This window comes from Callithrix jacchus, chromosome 9 (genome assembly GCF_049354715.1).
Source record: "Callithrix jacchus isolate 240 chromosome 9, calJac240_pri, whole genome shotgun sequence".
NCBI lineage: Eukaryota > Metazoa > Chordata > Mammalia > Primates > Cebidae > Callithrix > Callithrix jacchus.
This window is the reverse complement of record NC_133510.1, coordinates 44,863,722-44,877,402: the sequence shown is the minus strand read 5'-3', so window position 1 is coordinate 44,877,402 and position 13,681 is coordinate 44,863,722. Positions and strand designations below refer to the sequence as shown.

The following is a 13,681-nucleotide window of genomic DNA, read 5'->3' as shown; positions in this document are numbered from 1 at the left end:
AATGTTTGAAATAATTACAATAGATCATTTGGTTGAGCATCAACAGTCAAGCCTGCAGAGTTGTATAAAGCCTAACATTTACAGAATTACACAGAGCTGGGCAGCCAACCATCCTGGGAGATCCTCACAGTATGAATGACTTTGAAGACCTCCTTGTAGGAGAGTGGCCCTGGCAGTTCTCTCGCTGTGCCTTGGGAGCCCTGGCTACCATGCTGTGGGTGACACTCAGATCCTCCTCTAGGCCCACTGGGTCAGCCCTCTTTGTAAACTCTGGAAGAAGGAGTACTAGCTTTGTTCACTAGCAACGCATTATTTTGTCTTGAAATCAAACCACAGTTAAAGTATATATGCTTTAAAATAAAGGAAGCAATATTAAAGAAATATTCAGAGAGAAGACCAATACAGGGATAGGGCCACTGATACTTGGAACACAAAATAAAATATTTGTGTTAATAAACTTTTAAACATTATTTTTCATGCTCTCTTAAGGGGAAAGATGTTGAATTGAAAAAGAAATAAATACTGATGACAACAATCTGAACTCTGAGGTGGCCAAAAAGATCCCAAGAGCCCTTTAATTTTACCCAGCTATTTAAATTATGTCCAAGTTTTCAAAACACCCCTTTTTAAAAAGTGATTTTTTAAGTCATGGATAAAGATGGAAAATGAGGAATACCTGTAGACCTGAATTTGAGTGGATCAATAAAAGGACAGTGTGAGTTAGGACTAACCACACTATCAGTGCATTCAGTATGCGTTCAGAATAACCTCAAATTAGAAATGTAGCCGACATCATGTATCTGAACTTTGGCAAAAGGCTTTGATAAAGAGTCTCATGATATTCTTTGAAAAAGGATACAGACACATGGGCTGAATGATATTAACAGTTTCTTTAAGAGAGCTTTCTATGTAACTGAAGAATTGCACAAAATGCAACCGTGTCCATTTGAGAGCATGTTCTAGTGCTTAGCACTGCATTGCTGTCCTGTGCATTTCTGGCACCTTTAATGGAAATCTTCTAGAACAAAGGTTGGCAAAAAAAAAAAAAAAATCTGTAGCCAGATGGCAAATATCTTACACACAGTTTCCATCACATGTTTTTCTTGAAAAAAAAAATTGTAAATTTTACAATCATTCTTAGCTCAAGGGCTATATAAAACTGAGAGCAAATCATATTTCCCATGGGACATAGTTTGCCATCCCCTGTTCAAGGGTGTATCAAAGTTGAGGACAAGAGGGAGAATAAATATATTGCTTGACAGAACAGGATCTATACAGACATCATGAGGTTCACGGCACATTAGAACTGGAAGGGTCCTGAAACCTAGAGATCATCTGGACAAAGACCTCCTGATCTATTCACTGGACAAACTGGGACATCTGGGGATTATGTGCTGGCAGAAATATATAGAAAAAAATGCATGGGCTTCTATTTGAAATCCCAAACTCCTAATTATATGAGAACAGGGTAGCTGCTTATGACTTGACAGCTAAAGCAGTGAAAAATGGCATGTTAGCCAAGAGTCAGCCAAATATGGGTCCAGAGTGTGATGTGGTTCTAAACTCCAGTATCCAGAATAAGATAGCACCTTTCAACTGCTTGCCCTGGAGTATCATGGCAGTAGTCACTGTTACAATATGTGAGGAAGGCTGAAGAAATTGGAGGTCTTTAAACTGGAGGATGAGAATAACAGGATTTTAGAAACTGCAGGGCACAATAATGCTATATGAGCCAAGAATGAGCTGATTCTTATTGTAAGCCTTGGCTGAGAGAGCAAGCGGCAGGGGAGAGAAGTGCTGGTGACAGCTGCCCACAGTGCCAATGGCTGCTGGGACACTGGATAGAATGTATTCATGTGCTTAATTCTCTCTTTAGGTCAAAAAGCATAAAATATTTAGTCAGTAAAAGGGCCTATTCATGTTTCCTGGAGCAACAGTCCAACATCTCAGGGAAAAGGCTGTTAAGGAAAGAAACACTATCATTATGACCAATCAAACTGTGTGGTCCCAGATGGAAATTGGGGAACTCCACGCTTATACTATGCTTAACTCTTTCTTCCCTTATCTTTCCTAAGTCTAACTTTGCCCGCTGTAGATAAGACACATCAACTCCTACTAAATTTGCTCCTTTTTGATTGTGACAATCCTTGAGATATTTGAAGACATACACTCCCTTAATCTTTGCTGCTTCAGGAAATAGATCACTAATTTCTTCTATGGTTCATTAAGTATCACACATGCCATAGTTTGCAGACTTCCACATCCTATGAGATCAATTCAGAGTTTAAAATATTATTTTTAAATGTAAGGCGAGAGAGAGAGAGAGAGAATGAGAATGAGAGGGAGAGAGAGACAGAGAGAGCATGCACTAAGCAGGCAAGTCAACTGAACAAAGTCCAGGAAATTTGCCTTACTTGTCCGAGACATAGAGCTAGAGAGTGTGTCAGGTCCAGGATTATTACCAAGTCTTTTGAATTCTAAGCCCATGCTCTCCCAGATCCTGTATTAAAGGCTACACAGTTAAAAGGGACTCACTTAGTGTGGTTTGAAATATGGTAATAGAATCTTCAGCAGCACATAACTCAGGGTAACTGTGCTAAATCCTCCTGAGTAGAAACAATATAAGAAACAGGGTGGGGGACAAAATGACCAATGTGGGCATCTTTTCTCCCACAAATCATCTTGATTCTTTTACCCTCTATTCTTCTATTTCAATCCATCATGAAATTTCTAGAGAAACTCCTAAGAGGTAGTAATATATACCAAATAAAACTTTAGAGATATCAAGTTCATACCATCCCAAAGTCCTTTCTACAGACCTGTATTTGAAGCTGGAATTGTGGGTGAACAGTTCTCCTTGGCACATGTTTCCATCATGGAAGTTAAAGTCATGGTAGGCACTTGATGACTGCCTAAGAAAACACAAAGGAAAATATGACACAGAGTCAAATATGCACAGGATGAAAAATGAACCTACAGTTCTAAAGACATGTAAATTAAAAGTATGCATACTACAACTTAGCTGTGTTTCTAAAGTCCTAGAAAATTATTATGAAACGCTGAACACAGTTTTGCCTATTGAAGCAATTTTATATAAGGAGAATAGGTTCATAGGCCAATCCACTTTTATACCTTTTTTAAAGTGGCTGAGATAAACCAAAACAACAAAAGATAGGAAAGGGGGAAAAACACTTTAGAAAGCACGATAAACAAAAAATTCAAAATAACAGAGAGAACCAACCCTAACACCAAAGGAATCACACTGATTATAAATGGATGGTGTCTAACCAGTCAACAACAAAATAATGATAGTATATAAACTCTGAAAGTCACACACTGATAAATTTGGTCCGTTAATCACAATATTTTGAACATGTCTTCTTCGTATTGCTCAATATTTTGAGCAAATGTCTTATGATCTGATGGTTTCAAATCAAAGCATTTATCATTTTCAATTATTTAAGTATAATATGGTATGCTGTGATCAAACATGTATGGAATAATGATTGTGAATGATACTAGCTATTGTTTTGGGGAGACAGGGAAATGAGGAGGAAAAGAATTCCAAAGTTGTTATCCTGCGCTGAAGTTGTTGACTGTCTTTTGGAATACTGTCAGCTTTACTGAAACTTTCTTACTGAGACTAAGTTGGCAAGATGTTTCTTGTATAAATATTTCCCTATACACATTGACAGCTAATATACAGTCTAACAGTACTTCACATTCCTGACTCTTAGTAGTGATCAAAAACATATTCTCAAAGGAATGAAAGAAAACATTTCCTCCATTCCTGTTTATCTGTAATCCCAGTAACAAGCTATGCACAAGTCACATCTGCCATCAGAGAAACCTCATTTAGTGGTAATAGCAATACCTGTAACAGGAGTTCGGTTTTTCAGCCTATCCACTTCCATAGTGAAGTCATCTTTCAAGAAAAGGAACCCAATAATGGAAAACAGGTAGACAAGGATGAGAGCCAGGACTGCAGTTAGAATAATAGAGCGGCCATTTCGTGTGACACTTTTTATGACATTCAGCAGAGTCTCTTCTCTGTACACCAAATCAAAAAGCTACAGAAATAAAAAAACATGAATAAGAAAAACAGGCGCTGGAGGAAAAAGGTAAACAAACATAATTACAAATACAAATCCAAGCCATTATAGTTTATATGTAAAGAAGTAACAACCCAAACCACCTTAAAAATGAACCAAAGTATTTATTTCTTCTTCAGCTGGAATGTATTAATGAACTGTTTTTCTGGAAAGATACATCTAGCACAACATATAATGTGCATCTGTTGGTTTTGTAACCAGTATAATATCAATTGATTAAAATATTATAGAAATAGCTTAGTTTTACATTTGAATTTAGAAAACTTACATTGTACTTTATCAGCTTAGCTATGTATTCTTTATTTTTGGTCTTACTGATATTCTGCAGTTACTTCTTGAATATGTAAAATGGCTAAAGTGAGAAAGCTGAATTAGGTCCTCCTAAGTGATGAATAATTGACAAATTCATTAAATGCATTATTCAATCAAGGGATTAGAGGTGAAATTATAAATACAGTTTTATGAGCCTGATGCAGTGAAAAAATATTTGGGAAATACAAACATCCTTCCTTAGTAAGAAGGTATGATGAGGAAAAAAATCTATTACTTTAGTATATACTTTTGGAAAAGGAAGTATAAACAAAAATATAATATGCAATTTTACTAATTGACTTTAATAGGTTACTACCTCTTTTGTCTTTTGTAGTAGAAAATCTACTCACTAGTTAAGGTATGTGTTTGCAATCTGTAGTCAACACTAAGGATAATTTTATTTATTGCTACATTATAAAGTTGAAATTATACATTAGCAAGTACAAGTTTTATTATTAAAATCTGGCTAAATGCAATAAAATCACATCCACTTTGAAAAAAAGGTATAAATATCTGTTTGGAAATAAATCACGTTTTAAAAATTGGAATGATTGGGGCTTGTCTTCTATCTATGGGCAGTAATTAGAGTTTCTGAACTGGCTGGAATGATCAATTATGTGTCATATACCTGTTCAGGCCCTTGTTCTATTTTTTTTCTGAGTGCTGAGGGTTATATACTTACTGTCCAGTTTAATTGTAGTCTTGCAAATCATTGCTGTCTAGATATTAACTTGTTTGCTCACCTTAGGAAACTGCTATTTTATGAAGGTTAAATATTTTTAAAGTCTATTTTGCTGTCTATTTATCTCCTGGAAGGAGCAGCCAGCATTAGAAATAAAGTCAATATTATTCAGCACAGAGAAATTAACTAATGCACATTCAACTTCCAAATTGTTGACACTGTGGCTTATTAAATTTACTTAAGCAGTAAGTTGATGTAGTTGAGATTTTTCTTTAACTCAATAGGGGTATAAGGAAAAACATCTGGCAATGTGCTGTAGGTCAGCTCTACAGAAAGTTTATCACTTTCAGAAGCTCCTGGGATGCTAGCTAAAAATGCATATTCCTGAGTTCCATTTTAGGCCCATGGAATCAGAGTCTTGCAAAAGCTGTTGACATTGGACAGGCTGATTGCTCTTTCCATTTGTTTCTGAAAATAAAATCTAGAGTGTGGTTTTTATTACTCTGAATAAAGGACTAACAATTGTGGGTACAACAGGGAATTCATATTCAAATATATTTTCAAATACAAAAAAATCTTTTAAAAATATGCTTACATATCTTTTTTTGGTATTAGATACATTACAATTTTCTTGTAGGATTAAACATCAAAATGGACGATATTCTTTTCAGAACCAACCCAATAAAAACAAACTACCATCAATATTGTAAGATTTGAAAGATAGGAATGGGAGAAGATGGCGCTGTAGGACCAGCTCAGGATTGCAGCTCCCAGTGAAAGCGCAGAGGGTGAGTGGACGCCACACTTCCAGACGGATTTTTATTGCCCACAGAGCAGGAGATTCCCAGGTGGAGGAGCCCCATAGGTTACCAGCGCGGCTGTTTTGGCCAGCATGGCTGTTTTGGCCAGTGCGGCTGTTTTGGCTGGCACCACAGCACAGCAGCTCTCCGTACAAAATACACTGGTCTGGTTGCCCTGTTAAACTGGCAATTAGAGATCTGGGAAGGCAGATTAGCACATTCATCTGATGAAACGGGACTGAAACATAAAGCCAGGCCAGGAGATTCCCAGGCAGTGACGTTGTTTCAGCTGGCGCAGTGGGTCCCACATGGGAAATCACACAGATCCAGGCGCCCTTTCAGCAGGTGACTGGAACACCTGGGAGAGAGTCAACCATTCAACTTATAAAAAAAAGGGCTCTGAGGCAGGGAGCCAGGTGATCAGGCTTGGCGGGTCCCACCCCCACAAAAAAACAAAAAAAAACTACAATTGGAAATGCTCGGGGTTGAGTTTCACAGCAAGCACAGCTGAACCCAGGATGGTGCAGCTTGGTGGGGAAGGGGCGTCTGCCATTACCAAGGCACTCCACCCCTACAGAGTAGTCTGCCATTGCTGATGCAGCCTGCCATTGCCGAGGCAACTTGCCATAACAGAGAGAGTCCACCATTACAGAGGTGGGTCACCATCACCATGGCAGTTCTAACGACACCCATAAAAACAGGACTGCAGGGAAATACACACAGCAGCAGGGCGGAGCCCACAGAAGCAGGGAAGACCCCAGAGCAGCTCAGCAAAGCCTCTGCAGGCAGGCAGTGACAAGGCTGCCTCCTCGCTGGGCAGGACAGTGCAACGGATACTCATAAATAAAGCCCTAACTCCCTGGGACAGAGCACCTGGGGGAACAAAAGGGGGGGGTTTATGAGTTCTGCTACAGCAGACTTAAACGTACCTGCCTAGCAGCTCTGAATGAACAATGGAGCTCACAGCTCAACACTTGAGCTCCTATAAAGTACAGACTGTCTCCTCAAGCAGCTCCCTGACCCCTGTATATCCAAAGAGTCACCTCACAAAGGACTAATCAGACTGACATTTGGTGGGCATCATTCTAGGACAAAGATAGCAGCAGAAGAAACTGGTAGCAACCCTTACTGTTCTGCAGCTGCTGCAGGTGTTCCCCAGGCAAGCAGGGCCTGGAGTGGACCTCAGCAGTCCTACAGCAGAGGGGCCAGTTAGAAGGAAAACTAAGAAACAGAAATAACTTCATCATTAACAATCTGGTTATCGACTCAGAGACCCAATCGGAAAATCAGCAACTACCCAGATGACAGGTTGATAAATCCACAAATATGGGAACAAACCAGTGCAAAAAGGAGGAAAAGAACCCAAAATCAGAACAACTTGCCTCCTACAAGGAATCACAACTCCTCACCAGCAAGGGAACAAAGCTGGATGGAGAAGGAGTGTGATGAAATGACAGAATCAGACTTCAGAAGGTGGGTAATGAGAAATTTCCATGAGCTAAAAGAACACCGTTCTAACTCAATGCAAAGAAACTAAGAACCTTGAAAAAAGATTTGAGGAAATGATAACAAGAATGGACAACTTAGAGAGGAATATGAGTGAATAGATGGAGCTGAAAAACACAACACAAGAACTTCCCAAAGCATGCACAAGTTTCAACAGCCAAATTGATCTAGCAGAACAAAGGATATCAGAGGTCGAAGATCAACTCAATGAAATAAAACGAGAAGACAAGATTAGTGAAAAAAGCACAAAAGGGAATGAACAAAGTCTCCAAGAAATGTGGGACTATGTGAAGAGACCTAATCTACGTTTGATAGGTGTACCTGAATGTGACGAAGAGAATGAATCCAAGCTGGAAAATACTCTTCAGGATATTATCCAGGAAAACTTCCCCAACCTAGCAAGGCAGGCCAATATTCAAGTCCAGGCAATACAAACACCACAAAGATATTCCTCAAGAAGAGCAACCCCAAGGCACATAATCGTCAGATTCACCAAGGTTGAAATGAAGAAGAAAATGCTAAGAGCAGCCAGAGAGAAAGGTCGGGTCACCCACAAAGGGAAGCCCATCAGACTCACAGCAGGTCTCTTGGCAGAAACCCTACAAGACAGAAGAGAATGGGGGCCAATATTCAACATCCTTAAAGAAAAGAACTTTCAACCCAGAATTTCATATCTGGATTAACTAATCTTCATAAGTGAAGGAAATATAAAATCCTTTGCAAACAAGCAGGTACTCAGAGATTTTGTCATCACCAGGTCTGCTTTACAAGAGCTTCTGAAAGAGGCACTACACATAGAAAGGAACAAACATTACCAGCCACTCCAAAAACATACCAAACTCTAAAGCACATCAACACAATGAAGAAACTGTATCAACTAATGGGCAAAACAGCCAGCTAGCATCAAAATGGCAGTATCATATTCACACATAACAATATTAACCCTAAATATAAATGGGCTAAATGCACCAATCAAAAGATGCAGACTGGCAAATTGGATAAAAGCCAAAACCCATCGGTGTGCTGTATCCAGGAAACCCATCTCACATGCGAGGATACACAAAGGCTCAAAATAAAGTAATAGAGGAAGATTTACCAAGCAAATGGAGAGCAAAAAAAAAGCAGGAGGTGCAATTCTTGTTGCTGATAAAATAGATTTTAAAGCAACAAAGATCAAAAGAGACAAAAAAGGACATTACATAATGGTAAAAGGGTGGATACAACAAGAAGAGCTAATGATCCTAAATATGTATGGACCCCATACAGGAGCACCCAGATACATAAGGCAAGTTCTTAATGACTTACAAAGAGACTTAGACTCCCACACAATAATAGTGGGAGACTTTAACACTCCACTGTCAGTATTAGACAGATCAACCAGACAGAAAATCAACAAAGATATCCAGGGCTTGAACTCAGACCTGGAACAAGCAAACCTGATAGACATTTACAGAACTCTCCACCCCAAATCCACAGAATATACATTCTTCTCAGCACCACATCACACCTACCCTAAAACTGACCACATAATTGGAAGTAAATCACTCCTCAGCAAATGCAAAACAACTGAAATCATAACCAACAGTCTCTCAGACCATAGCGCAATCAATTTAGAACTCAGAACTCAGAAACTAACTCAGAACCGCGCAGCTTCATAGAAACTGAACAACTGGCTCTTGAATGTTGACTGGATAAACAATGAAATAAATGCAGAAATAAAGAAGGTCTTTGAAACCAATGAGAACGAAGACACAACATACCAGAATCTCTGGGACACATTTGAATCAGTCTCCAGAGGAAAATATATAGCAATAAGTGCCCACATGAGAAGAGTGGAGAGAACCAAAATTGACACCCTATCATCAAAATTGAAAGAGCTAGAGGAGCAAGATCAAAAAAAACCCAAAGCCTAGCAGAAGACAAGAAATAACTAAGATCAGAGCAGAACTGAAGGAGATACAGACACGAAAAACCCTTTAAAAAATCAATAAATCCAAGAGCTGGTTTTTTGAAAAGATCAACAAAATAGACAGACCACCAGCCAGATTAATCAAAAAGAAAAGAGAGAATAACAAAATAGATGTAATAAAAAACAATAAAGGGGAAACCACCACAGATTCCACAGAAATTCAAACCATCATCAGAGAATATTACAAACAACTCTATGCACATAAACTAGTAAACCTGGAAGAAATAGATAAATTCCTGGACACTTGTGTCCTCCCAAGCCTAAACCAGGAAGAAGTCAAAACTATGAACAGACCAATAACAAGGTCTGAAGTCCAGGCAGCAATTAAGAGCCTACCACACAAAAAAAGCCCAGGTCCAGATGGGTTCACTGTCGAATTCTACCAGACACACAAAGAGGAACTGCTACCATTCCTTCTGAAACTATTCCAAATAATCCAAAAAGAGGAAATTCTTCCCAAATCATTTTATGAGACCAACATCATCCTGATACCAAAACCCGGCAGAGACTCAACTAGAAAAGAAAACTTCAGGCCAATACCCATGATGAACATAGACGCAAAAATCTTCAATAAAATACTGGCAAGCCAATTGCAACAGCACATCAAAAAGCTTATCCACCATGATCAAGTAGAATTCATGCTGAGGATGCAAGATACCCAAGTCTATAAACATAACTCACCACATAAACAGAACCAAAAACAAAAACCACATGATTGTCTCAATTGATGCAGAGAAGGCCTTTGACAAAATTCAACAGCCCTTTATGCTAAAAGCCCTCAATAAACTTGGTATCAATGGAATGTATCTCAAAATAATAAAAGCTCTTTATGACAAACCAACAGCCAATATCATACTGAAGGGGCAAAAAACTAGAAGCATTTCCTTTGAAATAGGGCACTAGACAAGGATGCCCTCTCTCACCACTCCTATTCAATATAGTACTGGAAGTTCTAGCCAGAGCAATCAGGCAAGAAAAAGAAATAAAGGGTATTCAAATAGGAAAGGTGAAAGCCAAATTGTCTCTATTTGCAGACAACATGATAGTATATCTAGAAGACCCCATCGTCTCAGCCCAAAGACACCTGAAACTGATAAGCAACTTCAGCAAAGTCTCAGGATACAAAATCAATGTGCAAAAATCACAAGCATTCCTATACACCAATAACAGACTTAACGAGAGCCAAATCAAGAATGAACTGCCATTCACAATTGCTAAAAAGAGAATAAAATACCTAGGAATACAACTAACAAGGAACATAAAGGAACTCTTCAAGGAGAACTACAAACCACTGCTCAACGAAATGAGAGGACACAAACAGATGGAGAAACATTCCATGTTCATGGTTAGGAAGAATCAATATTTTGAAAATGGCCATACTGCCCAAAGTAATGTACAGAATCAACGCTATCCCCATCAAGCTACCAATGACCTTCTTCACAGAACTGTAAAAAACCACCTTAAACTTCATATGGAACCAAAGGAGAGTGTGCATAGCCAAGTCAATTCTAAGTAAAAAGAACACAGCGGGAAGCATCACACTACCAGACTTCAAACTATACTACAAGGCTACAGTAATCAAAACAGCATGGTACTGGTACCAAAACCGAGATATAGACCAATGGAACAGAACAGAAGCATTGGAGGCAGCACAATGTAACTGCAACCATACAATCTTGGATAAACCTGACAAAAACAAGCAATGGGGAAAGGATTTCCTGTTTAAAAAATGGTGTTGAAAAAACTGGCTAGCCATGTGCAGAAAGCAGAAACTGGACCCCTTCCTGACACCTTACACTAAAATTAACTCCAGATGGATTAAAGACTTAAACATAAGACCTAACACCATAAAAACCCTAGAAGAAAATGTAGGCAAAACCATTCAGGACATAGGAGTAGGCAAGGACTTCATGACCAAAACACCAAAAGCATTGGCAACAAAAGCCAAAATAGACAAACGGGACCTAATCAAACTCCACAGCTTCTGCACAGCAAAAGAAACAGTCAGTAGGGTGAATTGGCAACCAACAGAATGGGAAAAAATTTTTGCAGTTTACCCATCTGACAAAGGGCTGATATCCAGAATTTACAAAGAACTCAAACAGATTTACAAGAAAAAAACAAACAAGCCCATTCAAAAATGGGCAAAGGATATTAACAGACACTTTACAAAAGAAGACATACATGAGGCCAACAAACATATGAAAAAATGCTCATCATCACTGGTCATCAGAGAAATACAAATCAAAGCTACACTGAGATACCATTTCAGTCCAGTTAGAATGGTGATCATTAAAAAATTTGGAGACAATAGATGCTGGAGAGGATGTGGAGAAATAGGAACACTTTTACACTGCTGGTGGGAGTGTAAATTAGTTCAATCATTGTGGAAGACAGTGTGGCAATTCCTCAAGGACTTAGAAATAAAAATTCCATTTGACCCAGCAATCCCATTACTGGGTATATATCCAAAGGACTATAAATCATTCCATAAGGACACATGCACACGAATGTTCATTGCAGCACTGTTTACAATAGCAAAGACCTGGAACCAATCCAAATGCCCATCGATGATAGACTGGACTGGGAAAATGTGGCACATATACACCATGGAATGTTATGCAGCCATCAAGAATGATGAGTTCATATCCTTTGTAGGAACATGGATGAACCTGTAGAACATCATTCTCAGCAAATTGACACAAGAACAGAAAATCAAATACCGCATGTTCTCACTCATAGGTGGGTGATGAACAATAAGAACACATGGACATAGGGAGGGCAGCACTACACACTGGGGTCTACTGGGGGGAATAGGGGAGGGACAGCAGAGGGGGGAGTTGGGGAGAGAGAGCATGGGGAGAAATGCCAGATATGGGTGAAGGGGAGGAAGGCAGCAAGTCACACAGCCACGTGTGTACCTATGCAACTATCTTGCATGTTCTTCACATGTACCCGAAAATCAAAATGCAATAAATAAATAAATAAGTGAGATAAAATTGAGGGAATCTGGTGAAGTCTATTGGAGCATGCTTTGTAGCATTGGGGAATTCTTTGTTATATGCTTTCAACTTCTCTGTAAACCAGAAATTATTTCAGAATAAAAAGTTTTTTCAAAGGCAAAAAAAAGGATTTGAAAGATAAAAGACCAGAGGAAAATAAAATTAGAAAAGGGAGCTAATAAAAACAGAAACATTTGTGTACATCATTTTGCAAGTTTTTCATTTTATCTGATATGGTTTTGCTCTGTGTCCCCACCCAAATCTCATCTTGAATTGTAATCACCATATGTCAGGGAAGGACCTGGTAGGAGGTGATTGGATCATGGGGGTGGTTTCCCTCCTGCTGTTCTTGAGAGAGTGAGGGAGTTCTCCAGAGATCTGATGGTTTTAAAAGTGGCAGTTTCCTCTGTGATCCTCTCTCTCTCCTGCCACCATGTAAGACATGCCTTGCTTCCCCTTTGCCTTCCATCATGATTGTAAGTTTCCTGAGGCCTCCCAAGCCATGTGAGTCAATTAAACCTGTTTTGTTTATAAATTACTCAGTCTCAGGTAGTATCTTTATAGCAGTGTGAGAACAGACTAACACATTATCTGTTTAATGGATCTTGATATTCCTAGTCTCCCATACTAACACTATCCATTTTATAAACAAGAAAGTTAAAGCACAAAATTATATAAGCTCATCAAATTGTATGTATTAAATGGGTATAGCTTTCTGTATGTCAATTATACTTCAGTAAAGTGGTTTAAAAATTATAGAATATCACATGTGAGTCAGGTAAAAGTGCTGGGTATAATAGGACTTTACCATGACAGGTTAAAAAAATGAACTTATTCTGGTGAATCAGGACAGAAAGAAAATTCATTTAGATTGTTGTAACAGAAAAAATTATCTATTGCTGAATAATCAACTGAACCACCTAAAAGTTATATAATAGTATAATAGATAAATCTACTCTTCATTGTGGCTCTTTCAAGTGTTTGCGGGTATATGGAAAATTGGCCTCATTTCAGTCTTCTCAAGTGAGTGTGCTAGAGAACAAGGAGACAGGAGGTGCTGGATTTGTTCATCATGACTCAGGCAAACTCCTCAACAAATGTTTTTAGATCTTTAACTTGTGTTCAGGAATCATCTTATTGGGACAATACTCTCTACTGCATGCCAACTATGAACAAGAAATATAAATAAATTGTTCCTATGGCATCAATTGATAGTGCTTTTTAAGTTTCAAAGCATTATCACATATTTGTGTTGACTCCTCTCCTGGTTTATGGCTATAAAGCAGTACATATGTAGG

At 38.6% G+C, this 13,681-nt stretch overlaps 1 protein-coding gene across 8 annotated transcripts in view; it reads right to left on the bottom strand.

Moving 5' to 3' along the window:
• The window catches only part of ITPR2 (inositol 1,4,5-trisphosphate receptor type 2), a 529,604-nt gene that overhangs the window by 77,684 nt on the left and 438,239 nt on the right, over nucleotides 1-13,681 (bottom strand). For all 8 annotated transcript variants that reach the window (XR_013522736.1, XM_054238248.2, XM_078339073.1 and 5 more), the window contains 2 exons: nucleotides 3,875-4,070; nucleotides 2,820-2,912 (listed from right to left, as the gene is read on the bottom strand). Coding sequence is in view for 7 of the 8 variants with exons in the window: in XM_054238248.2 (XP_054094223.1) it covers nucleotides 2,820-2,912; nucleotides 3,875-4,070 (289 nt within the window). In the remaining variant the exon portion in view is untranslated. The remainder of the gene's footprint in view (nucleotides 1-2,819; nucleotides 2,913-3,874; nucleotides 4,071-13,681) is intronic.